At 59.2% G+C, this 17,571-nt stretch overlaps 7 protein-coding genes across 7 annotated transcripts; 3 read left to right on the top strand and 4 right to left on the bottom strand.

Annotated features, from left to right (window-relative positions):
* Nucleotides 1–2,481: 2,481 nt before the first annotated feature.
* Nucleotides 2,482–3,722, bottom strand: CMQ_2839 (nuclear pore complex protein; the record flags this gene model as incomplete). Its single annotated transcript, XM_014316917.1, has 3 exons — nt 2,482–3,304; nt 3,385–3,637; nt 3,713–3,722. The coding sequence occupies 3 exons, from the start codon at nt 3,720–3,722 to the stop codon at nt 2,482–2,484; spliced, it is 1,086 nt and encodes a 361-aa protein (XP_014172392.1).
* A 305-nt stretch (nt 3,723–4,027) lies between these two features.
* Nucleotides 4,028–5,285, top strand: CMQ_2952 (uncharacterized protein; the record flags this gene model as incomplete). The annotated part of the gene is made up of 3 exons (XM_014317030.1): nt 4,028–4,091; nt 4,161–4,486; nt 4,569–5,285. The coding sequence occupies 3 exons, from the start codon at nt 4,028–4,030 to the stop codon at nt 5,283–5,285; spliced, it is 1,107 nt and encodes a 368-aa protein (XP_014172505.1).
* A 29-nt stretch (nt 5,286–5,314) lies between these two features.
* Nucleotides 5,315–5,996, bottom strand: CMQ_2647 (rpp14 protein family; the record flags this gene model as incomplete). The annotated part of the gene is made up of 2 exons (XM_014316725.1): nt 5,315–5,727; nt 5,789–5,996. 2 exons carry the CDS (start codon nt 5,994–5,996, stop codon nt 5,315–5,317), a joined length of 621 nt encoding a protein of 206 aa, XP_014172200.1.
* A 428-nt stretch (nt 5,997–6,424) lies between these two features.
* Nucleotides 6,425–8,604, top strand: CMQ_2644 (molybdenum cofactor biosynthesis protein; the record flags this gene model as incomplete). Its single annotated transcript, XM_014316722.1, has 2 exons — nt 6,425–6,782; nt 6,857–8,604. 2 exons carry the CDS (start codon nt 6,425–6,427, stop codon nt 8,602–8,604), a joined length of 2,106 nt encoding a protein of 701 aa, XP_014172197.1.
* Nucleotides 8,605–8,928: 324 nt separating this feature from the next.
* CMQ_3099 (v-ATPase proteolipid subunit) lies at nt 8,929–9,726 on the bottom strand (the record flags this gene model as incomplete). The annotated part of the gene is made up of 4 exons (XM_014317177.1): nt 8,929–9,037; nt 9,091–9,399; nt 9,464–9,590; nt 9,669–9,726. 4 exons carry the CDS (start codon nt 9,724–9,726, stop codon nt 8,929–8,931), a joined length of 603 nt encoding a protein of 200 aa, XP_014172652.1.
* Nucleotides 9,727–10,246: 520 nt separating this feature from the next.
* Nucleotides 10,247–11,127, top strand: CMQ_3027 (37S ribosomal protein; the record flags this gene model as incomplete). The annotated part of the gene is made up of 2 exons (XM_014317105.1): nt 10,247–10,364; nt 10,439–11,127. The coding sequence occupies 2 exons, from the start codon at nt 10,247–10,249 to the stop codon at nt 11,125–11,127; spliced, it is 807 nt and encodes a 268-aa protein (XP_014172580.1).
* Nucleotides 11,128–11,243: 116 nt separating this feature from the next.
* On the bottom strand, nt 11,244–17,361 carry CMQ_2996 (calpain-like protein; the record flags this gene model as incomplete). The annotated part of the gene is made up of 8 exons (XM_014317074.1): nt 11,244–11,412; nt 11,467–13,748; nt 13,876–14,069; nt 14,147–14,275; nt 14,374–14,852; nt 15,165–16,555; nt 16,658–17,184; nt 17,247–17,361. 8 exons carry the CDS (start codon nt 17,359–17,361, stop codon nt 11,244–11,246), a joined length of 5,286 nt encoding a protein of 1,761 aa, XP_014172549.1.
* Nucleotides 17,362–17,571: the final 210 nt, after the last annotated feature.

Below are 17,571 nucleotides of genomic sequence, written 5' to 3'. Positions count from 1 at the left end.
ATGTTCATTGCACCGACCGCCCCATCTTCGTATCTTACATAGTCCTTTCCGTCCACTTGAATGCATAATCGGAGATGGGATTGATTGCCTGTTTCGCATTGCGATTGCCATCAAATCGGGCCCGAGAAAGACCGAGCAAGGCAGAGAGTTGGCGAGGACAATCATTGCGGTTCCGTGTTACATACTCCGTACTCTATGGTTTTATTATTACGGGGTACGCAACAATCAGATAATACGAGTATTACATACGAGAGGGGTGCAAATAAAACTGTGGGCTCACGTGGTGTGAAAGACAAGACAGGCCGAGCTGTATTGCTCGTTCTCCGTGTATGCCGGAAATCGCCGTCTTTTCTAGGCTTTTTCTCCTGCCCACAGCCAGTCGGATAGATGCCAACACAAGTCGACTTTATTTCAACAGCGGCTTCTTAATTCGCTCGTCTGGTTGCATCTAGTCTAGATCACCCCACCTTTCTTGTAATAGCAGCATTGCCATTCGCCGTGCACGAATTTGGGCGAAAGTCCTGCCAAGCACTCCTAGGGCTGGGGTTGTGTCTCCGTACGATGCATACGACCGGCATGTCGAGGCACAAAGACGCCTTAGACTCGATTTATTGGCAAGTGCGCCTCTAGCAAGTTGTGTCATATCCACCACTCATACCCCGTATCTCATCTCCTCCAGCCTCGTGATGCGAGTCACGTGCACCATTTGATGCGTGGGAGCTGTCAGATGAATTGGACCGAGAATCAAGCTTTTCTGCCCCGATGTAAGATATCTCACATTGCTAATCAGCCTTATCAGACAGCGTTATGTCGATCCGCGCAGTACTCCGTACTCACGACCCGAAAATATGCCTCATCCCACCGGTCTAGTTGTGTTCCTCTGTAGCCTGCCCGACCAAATAGCTCAAGCCCACCTTAGTGGTGGCAGTTTCAGAACGGAATAGTCCTCTCCAGGCTCGGCCTGCATGCTGTCGTGGCTCTCCACACTGCAGGATATGACCGTGCCACTTTCTTTGACGTCGACCTCGGCTTCAAAACGGCCGTCGCCGGTAGGGTATGACGTTTCCTCTGGTTCATAGATCAAAGCTACCGCATCGGCTTTTCTAGGCGGCTGTGCCGGAGGCGGCCGGAGAGATTCTAGGATTTTCCTGCAAATGCTCCCCGAGCTGCTGTTTTTTCCAGATTGGACAGAAACATTCTCTTGACAGTAACTCACCAACACTGCGTCGAGAGTGCCGAGAACGGGAGAAGGCTCGTGTCGCTTCCGTTTCTTGCTGCTTCCATCGTATTTTTCTCTCAGTGGTCTGGCTTCGTCGCTAGAGAATCCATCCCCTAGACTGTGTCTCGTAGAAGATGTGCGATAGCTGGTGCTTGACCGGCTCCCAATGCACTTTTCTGTCTTCGTTTCTTGCGTCTTCTTTAGCGTTTTGTAACCAGGTGGTGGTCCTGGATCGTAGATTTCACATTGTAAGTCGAGCGAGTCGCTGCCATAAGCAACTGGGCAATACGCTAAAGACGTTCTGTCTGGATGCTGAGCTGACGGTGATGAATACAGATCGTCAGGCTCTACCAATGCTCCTCGAAAGGAGGCTGCATCTGGGACTGAATCTACAACCGTTAGCAATCTATGCGCCATTGCATTGAACATAGCACAACAGTTGGTGGCACTTTTCGACGATCGGAAAAATATCAGACTTGCCAGTGCTTGGGGCGTCGGTTCTTGCTTGCCTCAATTTGACAGGCCACCGCAACAGGAAAGAGCATTCTCTGTCAAAGATATAGTCGAGGTCCGAAGATGTCGAGCTCGACAAGGTCCTTCTGAACTTCTTTGAAGGCTCGGCAAGACTCGGCGATGGCGGATGAGTGCCAGAAGTCCGTACATGTGGTTCCTCTGTTGCAAGGTCAAATGGACTCATGGCTAGCCTCGAGCGTTCTGACAAGATAGCTCTAAAAAGCTGGTGTCTGATGACTGATAACTGGATCGCAATTTCCGAGCTCTGCATATGAAAGAGATGTCCAAATATGTAGATTTCGACTGCTGAAAAGCTTTTGCGCTACCGATGCAAGTGGAATGCATCTGTCGAGGAAGGAGCGAGCCGAGCCTCATACACGAGGTTTGGTTGAAGGCGCACGAATAGAGAAGGTGCATATGTTGATTGAGATATATGGAGACCATGCACTTGCTACACGTTGAAGATCCTGTGTCCGTGGAACTTTAAGTAAGGCCAAAGTAAAGCTCCATGAGATCGATCTCGGCAACAAGCTCATGTCTAGGCATAGACAACAAGTCACCCTACACACAACACTCAAGCTCACAGGCCCAAGAAGTAATCGTGATAACCCTTCTTTTTCCAAATCCCGCTGACGCCATATCGCCCCTGAGATCACTAAATCTCTCGATAAATAGCAAACATTATGCAGTTAAACAGACAGATTCAACCGTTCTTCTCTTGTCACTGTCTTCTCGCACCTCCGCTCTTCTCACTTGGAGCCTTTGCCCTTGGCCTCCGTTTCGGACAGTTCCCGGACGATGATCTGGGTCTTGCCAGCGCCGCTGTAGTCCTCCTGGCCGGTCTCGAAGCCAGGCGCCACGCCCATGGCGAGGTACTTGCCGTTGTTCGAGAACGCGAGCGCCCACACGCTGTTGGGAATTTTCTGGTACTGCTTCATGCGCCGCTTGGCCCCGGCATCCCACAGGGCGACGGTGCCGTCGCCGCCGCCGGACGCAAAGGTGCCGTATCGGGGGTGGAAGGCGAGTGCGTTGACGGGGAAGACGACGTCGCCGCCGCCCTCCTCCTCGGGGGCGGTCTGGCGATGACACTTGAAGGCATACTTGCGGGCCTGCGACTCGGCGCTGTCCTCGAACCACTCGACGGCGACGCGGCCCTCGATGCTGCTGGTGGCATAGCCGGCGTCGTTGGGCATGCAGGCGACCGCGCGGGTCAGGAACTTGAGCGACGACTCCCGCTGCTGCCACGGCTTGATGGCACCGGTGGCATCAATCGTACCGTTGCCACCTGCATGTGATGCGAGGTATTCTGCCACCGTCGGCAGGTCGTAGATGTGGACAAGGCGGGCCGTCATGGCGACGACAATTTTGGTCGGGCTTGCGGCCAGCGCGTGCACCTTGCCCGGCAGCTGGATCTTGACCGGTCCTTGCGACAAGTCCTTGGCATTGTGGAAGTGGAGCGTCGCATCCCATGACCCGGACACGACGATGCTGTGCTCCGCGCTGTAGACTACAGAACTGACGCCCTGGGTGTGCTTGCTGATGACGTCCTGCTTGCCTGACTCGAGATCGATCCTAGACGAGAGGGAGACCGAGTTAGAATTCGCGGCAAGTCATGAGCCCCTAGAACAAAGTTATGTAGACGTGCGCCGTACCTTTGTACGGTGTGATCCAAGCCGGCCGAGAAGGCTTCGGTGTCATCCCTGCCAAAGCACACGTCCAGGACAGGCCCTTGCTGTGAGTATTTCTGAATGAGAGTGCCTTGAGCACCTGACTCGCCATCCTGTATGTCGTAGAGGTACACGCTCTTGTCCCAGCAAGAGGCCAGCAGGCGGGTCGATGCGCCTGGCGCAAAGCTTAACGCAGAGACGGCATCACCAGGAGGCGGGGAGACATCAAATTGCGTTGCTGTGATTGTACCAGTCAGCGAGGGGCACACATTGAGCCCACACAGACGAAGGCGGTTCAAAATCGGAGACATACCTGGCGCCATATTCGTATGCGAGAGGAGGGGGTTGCAGGAGAGGAGGCGGGACGTCGCTGGCTGAGAATGGTAAAGGAAAGCTGTAAACAAATAATTGCAAAAACAAAGCCGCTTCTCATCGGATGCGCTAACGCGATAAGATAAGGTTCAAAGGGGGGAAATTTCGAGGGTGGGGCGAAACGGCAGCTTTGCTCTGGTGTTTTACGCTTTTCTACTCTCTATTGTCATTTGCCTCGCATTTTCTTGTCTAGAAAGCGGAGGACCTGGATGCAACATCCTGGAGCAGAAGACAGAAACTCTGCACAACTCACCCGATGCCGTTTGCGCAGCTCGTACTCGGCAGCCCCGGCGCGGGCAAGAGCACATATTGCGATGGCAGTACGCAAACCTCTTTCTATGCTCTCCTCTGTTTTGCCTTGTGCATGAATTTTGGCTTACAACGCGCAGTGCATCAGTTTATGGGCGCTATCGGCCGACAGTGCTCGGTCGTGAACCTAGACCCCGCGAACGATCAGACAAGCTACCCGTGCGCACTTGACATCCGCAGCCTGGTCACGCTGGAGGAGATCATGGCCGACGACAAGCTGGGTCCCAACGGCGGGGTGCTCTATGCCATTGAGGAGCTGGAGAACAACATGGCCTGGCTGGAGGAGGGCCTCAAAGAGCTGGGCGAGGATTACGTCATTTTCGACTGCCCGGGCCAGGTCGAGCTCTACACGCACCACAACAGCCTACGGAACATCTTCTACAAGCTCCAGAAGCTTGGATATCGGGTGAGTTTGATATCGCGATACCACACGGTTGTCCGAGCTCGTCTTTCCATTGCGTTCAGCTAATAGTTTGAACTGTTGTAAGCTTGTCGTCGTACATCTCTCCGACAGCTTTTGCTTGACGCAACCGTCACTGTACATCTCAAATCTCCTCTTGTCTCTGCGCGCCATGCTGCAGATGGACCTCCCACACATCAACATCCTCACGAAAATCGACAAGATCTCGTCGTACGACCCGCTCCCATTTAACCTCGACTACTACACAGAGGTGCAGGATCTTTCGTACCTGGAGCCTTCGCTGGAGGCCGAGTCGCCGGCGCTGCGGAGTGAGAAGTGGAGCCGGCTGAACCGAGCGGTGGCAGAGATGATTGAGGGGTTCGGGCTGGTGCGCTTCGAGGTGCTCGCGGTGGAGAATAAGAAAAGCATGATGCACATCTTGCGCATGATCGACCGGGCCGGCGGCTATGTGTTTGGAGGTGCCGAGGGTGCCAATGACACGGTGTGGCAGGTGGCAATGCGCAACGAATCGTCGATGCCGGAGGCGGTGGACATCCAGGAGCGATGGGTCGACAACAAAGAGGAGTATGACAGGCTGGAGCAGGAGGAGTGGGAGGCGCAGGAGAGGCTGCGCGAGGGCGACGAGGCTGCTGTCCGGGACATCGACAGAGCCGAGCCAACAGCACCCCCAACAGCAGTATACGACGACGACGCCATGTTCGACGACGACCTACCCAGGCCCCCGGCCGATGCCAGCGGTGGCGTCAAGGTTGTGAGGAGGAGCAACAAGGTCGATCAGAAGTAGGGATGGGTGGGAATGCAAAGAACGGTCTGTCAGCTTCGGTCGGCGCCGTCTTGTTTGCCGTAGTCGTCATCGTCCATGTCGGCCAGCTCTACTCCGTCGTCTGTGTCTTCACTTTCGCTGCCCTCTTCATCTCCGCTTTCGTCCGCGTCCAGGGCCACGGCGGCAGGGTCCTTGGCTGCAGTCTTGGTGAGCAGATCAAAGGCCGAAGCGGTCTGGCCGGCTACGTGAGCCTTTGTGGCCAGTACCAGGGCCCGCGACTGCCGGATGGCCTCCTCCTCGACCTTGCGGATGGTGCCGCTAACATGGGCAACGCGGAAGATGCATGGTCTGCCGCCGCGGATGGGCACGTGGCGCATAAAGGTCAGGGCAGTCCAGACATAGCGCAGATGCTCGCGAGTGATGCGCAAGATGGCTGTGGAGGTTGTCTTGGACAGGTATTTGACTTTGCGACGCGTCAGCCACGGAGTCTTGCGGGGGGAGAGGGGTACGGCGGGCCAGCTTACCAGATAGTGTACGCTCGACGGCACCGGCGCCACAGTCGCCAAACAGGGCAAAGACTTCGTTCTTGATAGCGCGCAGAAGCAGCTGTGGCGTCAGATCGTTTTGGGTAGGCTGGCGGAAGGCAACAAAGTCGGGAACGCTGCTCTTTTCAGTCGGCGAGCGTGGATAGAGGATGTTGACCAGGATGTAGCGCTCCTTGATGCGCACCATGGTGACGATGCCTGGTGTGTTGTGGGCCGATGAACGTGTACTATGTATAAGCACAAGTACTTCGTAGAGAGAAATTGCAAAAGCTGCAGAAAGTTTGGTTGAAAAATCGCCAGTAACGATGTCAAGGCCTTAGCGTGGAAGTGGGGAACGGCTGGTAGTCGCCGAACGGTTGCTCTTGCCTCTTCGTAAATTACGTAGAGCACGCAGATATTACATCGTCCAATCGCTTGGGAAGTCTGGTCCTTTTCTCTATTGCAATCGTTTACCTTTTTCTTTTCCATTGTATCGTATGCTCAGAAGCGATCGGCAGGCAGTTCTGAAAGGGAGTTCTAGAGCTGCTCCCACAAGTTGAGGAGCTCAACATATACGCTTGCAATACAAGTCACCCGTCGCTATCGCTGATCAGAAATTGATTCTCGCTTGTTTCAATGGCGTTTCGGGCGGCCATTCTGGTCGTCTCAACGACGGCATCCAAGGACCCGTCGACGGACGCCGCGGACGCCACTCTGCGCGGCGTCTTTGACGTCGACGGCGAGGGCAAGTGGGACGTCATTGAGACGAAGATTGTGAGCGACAACGAGGACGACATCCGCCGGGAGGTATTGCGTTGGACCGATAGCCCTGAAGATAGCTCCGATACCCCTCTGGTCCACCTCGTGGTGACCACTGGCGGGACGGGCTTTTCGATATCTGACGTCACGCCAGAGGCAGTGACCAGCCTGATCGAGAAGCCAGCGCCAGGGCTCGTGCACGGCATGTTGGCAGCTTCGCTGAAGGTCACGCCGTGTAAGTGACAGCCTGAGGCTCTGTTTTCACGCACCTGGGTTTGGTGTGCTCTGTCAACTAACGCGGAGATGCAGTTGCCGTCATGGCACGACTGGTGGCCGGTGTGCGGAAGCACTGTCTAATCGTGACCCTGCCAGGGTCGCCTAAGGGCGCCAAAGAGAACCTGCAGGCCATCATCAAGATGTTGCCACATGCGTGCATGCTGGCGTCTGGGATGGACTCTCGTGCTCTGCATGCCGGCAGAGCGAAGAAGCTGGAGCAGAAGGCCGGCAGCACAGCAGTCCCTGTGGCCGGTCAAAAGCAAAACTACAGTCACAACCATGAGCATGATCATGGACACGGACACGGGCACAATCACGGGCACGACCACGGACACGGACACGGACACGGACACGGACACGGGCTCGTTCGACATGGGCAGCCACCGGCGAACCCGCTGTCCAACGATCCGTCGCTGGGTCCGTCGCGGCGATCCCGGGCGTCGCCATATCCGATGATCAGCGTGGAGGAGGCACTGGAACGCATTGAGCAGCACACCCCGGAGCCGGTGGAGGGCACGCAACCAGTGGACGAGGAGCTAGTAGGATATGTGCTGGCAGAGGACGTGTACGCAGCAGAGGACGTGCCAGCGTTCCGAGCGAGCATTGTGGACGGCTATGCGTTGGTAGTACCGGAAGACGACAAGGGCAGCGACGTGTCGGGCATCTTCCCGGTGGTGGCGGTGTCGCACGCAGCGCCAGAGGAGGCCAAGACGCTGCGGACGGGCGAGATTGCACGGATCACGACGGGAGCACCGCTGCCAGCAGGGGCGAGCGCGGTGGTAATGGTGGAGAGCACTTTGCTGCACTCGACACGAGAGGTGGATGGTAGAGAGGAGGAACAGACGATTGAGATCCGGGCGACGGGAGTGCGAGCGGGCGACAACGTGCGAGAGGTGGGCAGCGACATGAGCAAGGGGGCGCTGCTACTGAGACGCGGCGAACGAATCACGGCAGTGGGCGGCGAGATCGGGCTGTTGTCATCGGTGGGCGTGCAGGAAGTCCGGGTATGGCGACGGCCGGTGATCGGAGTGCTGTCGACGGGCAACGAGATCGTGGCGGCCAGCCGAAAGGGCCCGCTGAGGCTGGGCGAAGTGCGCGACACAAACCGACCGACGCTGCTGGTGGCAGCACGTAACTGGGGCTTCGAGACGGTGGACCTGGGGATCGTGCAGGACCAGCCCCAGACGCTGGAGCAGCGGCTGCGCGACGGGCTCCGGTCAGCGGACGTGGTGATTACGACGGGCGGTGTGTCGATGGGCGAGCTGGACCTGTTGAAGCCGACGATCGAACGGGCGTTGGGCGGCACAATTCATTTTGGGCGCGTGTCGATGAAGCCGGGCAAGCCGACGACATTTGCGACAGTCACGATCAAGGAGGATGGCGAGGCAGCTGGAGGTAGCAGCCGGCGAGTGGTCCGACCCATCTTCTCGCTGCCCGGAAACCCAGCCTCAGCCTTGGTGACGTTCCACCTGTTTGTGCTGCCAGCCCTGCGCAAGATGGCCGGCGAGCAGCCGCGAGGACTGCCGCGTGTTTCGGTGGTGCTGGCCGACGACTTTGCGCTCGACCAGGAGCGTCCCGAGTACCATCGCGCCGTTGTCAGCACTACGGCTGATGGCACGTTGACGGCCACCAGCACTGGTGGCCAGCGCAGCTCAAAGGTCAGCAGCATGCGCAGTGCCAACGCGCTGCTCTGCATGCCGGCTGGGGCCGAGCCGCTGCGGAAAGGCGCCCGCGTGCATGCCCTCCTCATGGGCAACGTGCGCAGTACTGCGAACAGCTAGGAGCTTAATACGACAACGAAGAGCGCCAATTTGTTTTATATTACAGAGTCTTCTACAGAGGACAAACGCCCTCGCCCAGCCACCCTTTCCTCCCCGTGGCAGCCCCATTATTCTAAGCAAGGGCTGCAAAAGGAAACGCCAATATGATGAGGATGCTCTCTGGCCCTTTTTGCTAGATCGAACATGTTCATGTGCATGCCAAAGGAAAAAAAACACGTTGCAAAAAGCCCCAGCGCGCATTCTGCCCATTCGTGTCCTGCTCCATCTCGTGTCCTGCCGTGCTCGCTGTAATTTCGTTCTCCCGGGTGCCTGCAGTCTTGTCGTTCAATGTGCTCCGAATTCCCGGGCCTTGCTAGAGACGAGGAGGCCGACGATAAGGCCAAAGAGGCCGAGAACGGAGCTGAAGATCTCGATGACGAGAATGCGGACGAAGCTGTCGTGGTCAGTGGACGGACAGCAACAACGGGAGAGAGGGAGAGGACGAACAGAGTCGGGTCAGCGGCGTCGGCCAGAGCAGCACCGCTGCCGTTGATGCCGACAGCCACGCCGCAGATCAGGTTGCACATGCCGACGGTAATGCCGGACCAGAAGAGGGCATAGCCGGTGTAGTAGGTGTCGCCCGAGTACAGGTCGGCACCGGTGACGTCGCCAATCTTGGCGGAGAAGACAATGGACATGATGACGCCGTAGATGGCAACGACTTCACAGAAGATGATGGAGATGAGGTTCTTGGTGCGGATGCGCGGCGCCTTAACACCACCGCCGAGGATGGACGAGCCGGTGATGAAGATGCCCCTAGAGGAGAGTTAGAGAGGGTTCCCAATCCTCAGTTTCTGTCTTTTTCTAATCGTCTTCTCACCATGCCGCTCCAACGACTGAGAGTCCGATGCACAGGGCAATGCCCATCGATGCCCAGGCGTAGGGCGATATCGACTCGAGAAAGGCGCCGACGTTGAAGGCCTCGCCGCTGCCGGTGAAGAGCATGTCTGCAGGAAGGAAGGAAAAGCAGCACTGTCAGCCCAGAGGGTCACATTTCGGTGGACAAGACGACGGAGACGACGTACAAGCTCCCACGACGGCCAGCGCGGACCCAGTGCCGCCCAGTCCGTACTTGATGCTCATCTTGGTCGCTGCTCGCGGGTGCTGTCGAAGCTTGGCGTCGCGTTCCTGTCGTCGGACAGAGGAGGTCGAGCTTGAAAGAGCAGCAAAAGCAGGCGAGACGGAAGGAGTCGGGGCCCTGCGATTCGGCGAATTGATCGAACCGGTTCTGTGTCTTGTCGTATGGGAGCGGAACAGCAACGGAAGCGCAGAGCTTGGTGGGATTGTTGCTGGGCGGTTGCGGTGGTGTAGGTTGCAGTTGCGGCCTTTTTTCCCCAGGATGCTTGGAGATGATTGAATATTGCTTGATAGATATTACGTCCAACTGGCGTCGTTTTCAGGCAGCTGCCAGATCCGCCAATGGGAACGTGTAGCGTGCAGGAAGCTGTGCAGTCAGGTGTACTGTCACGTGACTGTACGAATTAGCGGCATCTGCATGCGGCTAGACATGCTGACATTGGGTGTCCAAAAATGGGAGCCGCAGAAAAACGAGCAATCTTGAAGTGGAAGCAATTCTGACAGCCATTGCCTGCAGCCATTCGCCATGCCTCCGAGACTACCAATTTTTCCGGCGGTGCACCGGTGTGCGGACGTGTCTATTGCGTCTGTTGTGCAGCGGTTTTCAGCGGTGTCGCTGTCGACCAGCGCGTACCGGGCAGCTCGTAGGTATCCGGATGCGGAGGAAGCGGGTGACGGTGCGCGTGGACGGTCTTGCTGACAGGAGTGTGCATGGCAGCGCCGCGGAAGAGTCCGCTGGCCTCGAGCGGGGCGTCGTTTCTGGACCTGGACGGTGAGCCGGCACGAGGGCCGGGATCGACGGCGGTTCCGGGCCGGAGCCGAATGGCCGGCAGCAGCAGCAGCAACAACAGCAACAACAGCAATGGGTATGCGCCGACGAGCGCGAGCGGGGATATGACGAGCTCCAACGCGGCGCTGAGCCGGGTGCTCTTTGACAGCGGCATGCGGCGGCGGATGAACGACCGGCGGGAGGAGCAGAGCCGGTCGACGCTGGAGCGGATGGCAGAGCGCAAGGTCAGCGAGGACTATGCGCGACAGATGCCACGGCGCTGGCGGGCAGGTGACGTGTATGCGCCGCACGATCTGAGCGCGGCCGAGATGGCCAAGTGGCGGCGGCCGTCGCGCACGACGGCCGACGTGGTCGACATCCTCGGCATCAACCCGCTCGATGAATACCGCAACTTTGCCATGGTCTCCGAGTTTGTCAGCACAATGGGCCGCATCAAGCACAGCCGCGAGACCGGCCTGCGTGCCGTCAACCAGCGCCGCATGGCCCGCGCCATCCGCCGCGCCATCGGCCTCGGCATCCATCCCAGCGTCCACCGCCATCCCGAGATTCTCACGTCCGAGATCGCCAACATGCCCAAGCAGAGCTACGCCTCGTACGACAGCCGCCAGCGGCGGTAGGCTGTGCTTTGGTCTGTGTATCTTTATATAGTCACGTGTTTGTCACGTATATATAGTCACGTGCACAACTACACACATCAATCACGTGAACACGCTGTATTCATACACTATCTGGCTCAGGCCCGGAGCTCGCGCGTGACGTTGTATCTGCGCAGGCCGTCGACGGTGGTCCTGCAGCCGAGCTGAGTGGTCTGCTGCCACAGGTCGGCATACTGCTGGGCGGCCCACTGGGCAAAGTCGTGCTGCAGGACCTGGCCAGGAAGGGCGTTGTGGGCAATGGCAAGACTGATGGTCAGCACAGACAGAAGACAGGAGACAGGAGACAGGGGATGTGCTCACGTTGTGGCGGTCGGCCCGTAGCCGGCGGACCGGACCATGCCACGGATGAGGCGCTGGACGTCGTCGACATGGCCCTGGCCGGCGAGGGCACCGCAGTAGGCGTCGTAGACGGCGGGCGGAACGTCAATCTCCATGCGCATCAGGCGGGCCCAGATGCGGCGGGCGTGGGCATCGCCAAAGGGCAGGCCCTCGCAGACGTAAAAGACGGCGACGAGGCTGGCGTACGAGGGGCCCTCGGCCGAACGGCTGATGTCGTGCCAGAAGTCGAGGGCGCGGGCGCGGTCGTCGGCAGAGCCGGCAGCGGCATAGGCGAGCATGAGGGCGTTGAGCAGCCGCGTGTCCGGCTGGACGAGGGCGTCCATCTTGAGCATGTTGTGGACCATGTGCAGCGAAGGCGCCGTGGTGTCGGCATTTTCGGCTGCTGAGTAAGCAGACCCACCACCCGATCCCCAACCAGCACCAACACCAGCACCAGCACACGCGGCCAATCCCTCGAGACAGCGCACGTACATGTCCGCGGTCGGGCGCAGGGCCGGGTCGGTGGCGCTGCGCATATGGCCAAACACCATGGCGGCCATGTCGGGACGGCGACGGCGAAAGAAGGCGTCCATCAGGCGGACACGGCACGCCGACGGGGTCTCGGCAAAGTACTGGCGCAGCAGCGAGTACGCGTCCCAGGCGCGGGCGGTCGAGGTGGTGGCGACGTTGGTGGCATAGGCGACAAGAGCATCGCGCACGTGAGCCCGGTCGTCGGCCGAGTACTGCAGTGCATGGACGGAGAGCACGTCGATCACGTCGTACTGGCGATCCAACCGCAAAAAGGCCATGCAGAGAGCCACGACGGTTGTGGGCTCGAGCGCGATCTGGCGCCGCTCGACCGCGTCCACGACATCGCGCAGCTGTGTCACGCTGGTCGTCTTGTCCGTGAGCGCCCGCACATAGCGGTTGACGGCCCGCTCGGCCTCGTCGACCTCGTCCTGTCCGCCCATGGCCTCGTCTTGGCTGCTGTCGCCGAGTGCGAGAAAGGAGGCGTGTGCGCCGCTGAGATCGCCCGCCGTCACGCGATAGTCTAGCTGCTGCACATGTGTCTGGCCGTCGGCCGCAATGCCCAGATCGGCGCCCAGCCGTACAAACCGCTCGGCCAACAGCACGTCGCCCCGTCTCGCTGCCGCTGCCACCAGCCCGTTGATCGTCGCCGCGTCCGGCTCCATGTCGGGCCGCCCGGCGTTGTGTCGCGCCATCGTCGCCATCATGTGCCGCACGTCGTCGACACCCTTGTCCAGCAGTACCACGGCCCACTGGAAGATGACGTCCCAGAGGTCCTTGGGTGGGTTCGCGTCGCAGAGCTGCTGGAATGTCGTCTGGATCCACTTCTGTCGGCCATCTCTTTTATCTTCCTTCTTTGTCCCTTCCGGCTTCTTCCCAAAGGCCAGCAGCTCCCGGAAGGTCCGAGCTGTCGGTAGTAGCAGCCGCCTCGCCATCGGACGGTCGAACCAGGCCCGTGTCTGCGCCAGATTGTTGCGTCGTGCGTAAAATGTCGTCATGATCTCGTGGAAGGCCGGCATGTATTCCAGCCCGGCCGCCAGCGCTGCCGTGGCCTCACGCAGCAGCGCCTCCTCGCGGCCCTCCTGTGCCAGCCCGCCCAGCACCACCAGCCAGAGCTCCTTGTCTCGTCGTGACCGCTGCACGCTCGCACCAGCCGCTCCTTCGCTTCGTGCTGCTGCTGTCAGGTAGCTCGACAGCAGCGACGCTGCCTCCAGCGAAGCCCCGTACTGACACAGCACGGCTACGTGCCGCTTAAAGTCCACCGCCGTCGCCGCGCTGCGTCGCTGCATCTCCCCGTAGATCCGCCGGCACAGCTCCAGGTGGTGCCTCGTCGTCGTCTCGTCCGTGTCGCCTGGTTGCCGCGCCAGCGCCTCGCGTGCTGCCCGCAGCTCTTCTAGCGTCAGGTCCACCACGCTGGCCGTGTCCCGGCCGTTTCGCCTGACCCGTCGCAGCCCTCCTCGGAGTGGGTCGCCCTCCATCGCCGCCAGCCCGTCGCTCAAGTACTCAAACAGCCGCAGCATCCATTCTGCCTGCGTCGCGTTCACCCGCTTGCCGTACTGGTACTTGTACCCGAAAAAGTCCCGGAACGCCTGCACCAGCTCCTCCCGTGCCGGCCGCCGTGTGTCCTCGGCCGTGCAAGCCCGAAACTGCAGCAGCACGTCGTAGCCTGGCTCTACCTGCTGCTCCTTGAGCTGCCGTGGTGGCGCTCGCCGCAGCGAGCCCAGAAACGTCCGTCGCTGTGTCGGCGTCGGCGTCGGCGCTGCTGCTGCTGCTGCTGCTGCTGCTGCTGGCCTTGACAATGGCCGTCTTGTCGTGCTGCCTGTGCTCACTGTGCTTCTGCTACGCCTTGGCACGCAGCAGGACGAGCTGCTCGCACTGCTTGCCGCAAGCAATGGAACCACTGGCACGGCCGACACGCCGTCGGAATGTGTGATGAACCGTCGGTACACATTGCGCGCCGCAAGATGCGACCGCATCGTCGTCGTCCGAGAGGCCGGTCGGGTTCAGAGACGAAAAAAGAATATAAAGAGGATCCAATTCAAATCGGAGACGACAATCTGCCGCCGGAAAAACAAGGTCAGCTCGGCATTGGTACAGAGAAGCGCGCACACACACCTACACACAAACAGCTTACCCACGCATCCTTGGCAGGTGTCGACGGGCCTCGGAAACGAAGCAATGGCAGTGAAGCAGCTGGGGAGGATGCTGAGCCGCTTGACCAGGGTCGAAGGGTCGACCAAATTTGCAGCTTTTTGGCCAGTTCCTAATTGGACAGATGCACCTGTACTGTCACGTGACCTGTAACACCGCACTTGCCCCACAGAACAGCTTCAATGAATTATTATGGCTTCTATCATGCACGAGCCAGGCCGCTGGCATCCTTCAGGCTGTCGTCAAGGTCGAGCACTTCCTCCTTGGTGACCTCCTGCTGGTCCTTGTCACCGTCCCCCTTCTCCTCTTCGCCCGGCTCGCTGTCCTCAAAGTCGTCTGCGAGAAGTGGATTTGGCCGTTCGACCCACATCTTCACGACATCGCCGCTGTCACCCTCCACCTCCTGGTAGTAGACGCGTAGGCCCACCACTGTCACCGCGTTCCACGGGTCCTTCTCGTTGTCGTCATCGTCACCACCCGGCGCCATGGGCTTGAAAGGAGCTCGTCGCCGTGACAGCGGCGATGGTGACCGCTGGCGCATCGGCCTCTCCAGGAAGATCTTCTCCAGCTCGAGCTCGCTCACATCCGACTCGCTGATCTGGCTGTCGGCACTCCACCAAGGCGAGCACGATGATTTTGGAGGAGGAGCGTCGGCTTGATCGCAACCCAGGTTTTCCTCGAGAGTTTGCCTGGCTTTTTCCTCGGCTTGCTCCTCTTTCTGTTCCTTCTGCTCCTTCTCTTCCTTCTGCTCCTTCTCTTCCTTCTGCTCTTTCTGTTCCTTCTGCTCCTTCTCTCCCTTCTGCTCCTTCTCTTCCTTCTGTTCTTCATCTTTTCCATCTTTGTCTTTTTCTTCCTCCTTCTCTTCCTTCTCTTCCTTCTCCTCCTTCTCCTCCTTCTCTTCCTTCTCCTCCTTCTCCTCCTTCTCCTCCTTCTCCTCCTTCTCCTCCTTCTCCTCTTCTTCTCCCCTCTCCTTCTCCGCACTCTCATCCACATCCCCTGACTTGCTGCTTGTGGGCGTGTTCTCAGCCGCTATACTACCCTCTTCACCAGCCGAAGCCTTGCCGATCTTAGGCCCCATCAACTCCTCCCTGGCTTTCCGTCTGGCCTCTTTGGCCTCCCATCTCCTCCGGATCCTGCGGGCTACGTTGTGCTCGTGCTGACGGCGCATGTGGTTCAACCGGATGTCCTGCAGGAGTTCCTGCTTGAGCTGCATCTTGTCCTTGTCCCGTCGCCGCGCCATGGCCGCCGCGTGGGCCTTTTTTTCCTCGGCCGTGGCCACAATGCGGCCCTTGCTGTGGGCGAGATCATAGGCCAGCCCGATGCGGGTCAGCTTCTCGCGCTGACGCTTTGCAGTCTGGCGGACGACCTCCTCGGGTGGCATCACGTTCTCGTTGCGGGTCGCGTCCACCTTGACCAGCACCAGATAGCTACCGGCATCTAGGTCCAGCTCGACGCTGGTGGACCGCTCCATCCGGTAGCCGGGCTGGCTGCGGACCACATAGTCGAAGCGATCGTCGAGCTCGTCGTGCTGTCCGTCGCGCCGTCCGTCTTCGTCCGTCTTCTGCAGCCGGAAGCTGAGCCGGAAGCGATATTGGCCCTGAAGGCCGCGGAAATAGCGGTTGTCCAGCTGGCTGAGCACCAGCACGACCGGACCGGCACGAGTCAGCCGGAAGGCAAACTTGCTGGCGTTGTACTCGACCATCCAGGGGACCGTCATGGTGGTCCAGAGGCTGGCCAGATGCCAGGAGGCGTCAAAGAGCCGGGTCCGGTCAAAGCACTGGTACTTGCGCAGCAGGTCCTCGTACGAGATCCAGAACGCGCCATCGTCACCGAAGCGGTGGTTGAGCTTCTGCATCCACTCGGCCGTCCACTCGCGCGACCCATCGCCCCATCGGCCCTTCCACTCCTCGTGGCCCCATGGATTCTTCAGCAGGACCAGCCGCACGCCGTCCATCTCGACCGCTCGCAGGATGGAATAGGCGTGGCGCATGATCAGGCCGTCTCGGCGGCCTTGGCCGTCGTTCCAGAGCCCGGTGCTGCAGCCGAAGAGGAAGCTCTCGTTGACCCGCAAGATCTCCTCGCGCCAAAAGTGCTCCTTGTTTAGGATGTTGGTCGTGTAAATCTCCGACGTCACGCCGCCTGTCAGGTCCTCGATGCCCTCGCCCGTCAGCCCGCCGTCGATCGCGTTATAGTCGCCGTGCGCCTTGGCATACGCCTTCTCCAGCAGCGGCAGCCAGGTCTCGTTGGCGTTCTCGCACTGCGCAAAGAACAGTGCCCCGCTGTTCGCCTGGTACAGCTTCCGGTACTCCTCCTCCGAGTTGATTCGCACGTGTTCATCAAACACCTCGCGCTCCCGCAGAGCGTCGTCGTAGTCTGGCTGCTTGAGGTAGAGCTGGGCTGTCAGCGAGGTAAGGAGAAGAAGGCAAAAGGCAGAAGAGCATGAGCAAAAAAGGCAAAAAAAGCAAAAAAAGAAACAAAATCAACATCCACAAACCTTATCGTCAATCACCTCGCTGAACCACTCGCCGTCACGATGAAAGACAAATCCATACACACCCACGATCTCGTCCTGGGCCACACACACCCGCTCAATCAGTCCTGGCTTGTTGCCCATCGTACATAGCGCTGCCATCAGCCAGCAGTCGCCCGAGACGCCCTGGCGCACGTCGTTGGCCGTCGGCCCATCGATGAAGAACTGCGGCTTGTCAAAGATGTCCGTCACTCGTTTGACCGCACCCGGTCGCGGCCGACGGTCATCCTCCTCGTCCTCGATTCTGGCCGGCCGCGCCAGCCGGTAGATATTGTGCAGGCCCTGTAGACAGTCGTCGATGCCGCTGTGCAGGTCGCGCTCCAGGTCAAAGTGCGGGTCGTAGTACCGCTGGTTGACCCTCCGGCACTCTTTGACAATGTGCGCCACCTTGGCCCGGCACTGCGCCGCTGCCTCCTCGTAAGACGTGCCGCCCGGCTGGCTGCCACGGGCTGCTCTGCTTCTGCCGGCCCTTTGTGGGATCACTGATGTCGCTGCAGCACCGGTCAGTGTGTCTGCAGGCCTCTGTTTTCACGTGCAGGTGCTTGGTGCATACCTTTTCCTGGCGTCTTGGTCGTGAATCTCGACCAGAAATCGTCAATCTGCTCTTGGGGTGGGCGCTGTTCGGCAATGCGTCGACGAGGCCGCAAAGGAAAGCCCCCGACAGACATCGGTTGCCGCGATCGAGACTGGCAGCGGTCGCGCTCGTTAGACATATCTGTAATCGACCGGTGTCGCCTAGCCGTGTGAGTGGAAACGCAGTACAGAATACCTAATCCAAGATACTCACGGCGTCAAAAAAATGGGGGGAAAAAACGGTAATCAGAACAGCGTTTGACCAGTTCTTGTGCCACAGATAAAGAGCCGCAAAGTTGTATGGT

Source organism: Grosmannia clavigera (genome assembly GCF_000143105.1).
Source record: "Grosmannia clavigera kw1407 unplaced genomic scaffold GCSC_144, whole genome shotgun sequence".
Classification (NCBI taxonomy): domain Eukaryota; kingdom Fungi; phylum Ascomycota; class Sordariomycetes; order Ophiostomatales; family Ophiostomataceae; genus Leptographium; species Leptographium clavigerum.
The sequence above is the reverse complement of the archived record's forward strand: the minus strand, read 5'-3'. Positions and strand labels throughout refer to the sequence as shown.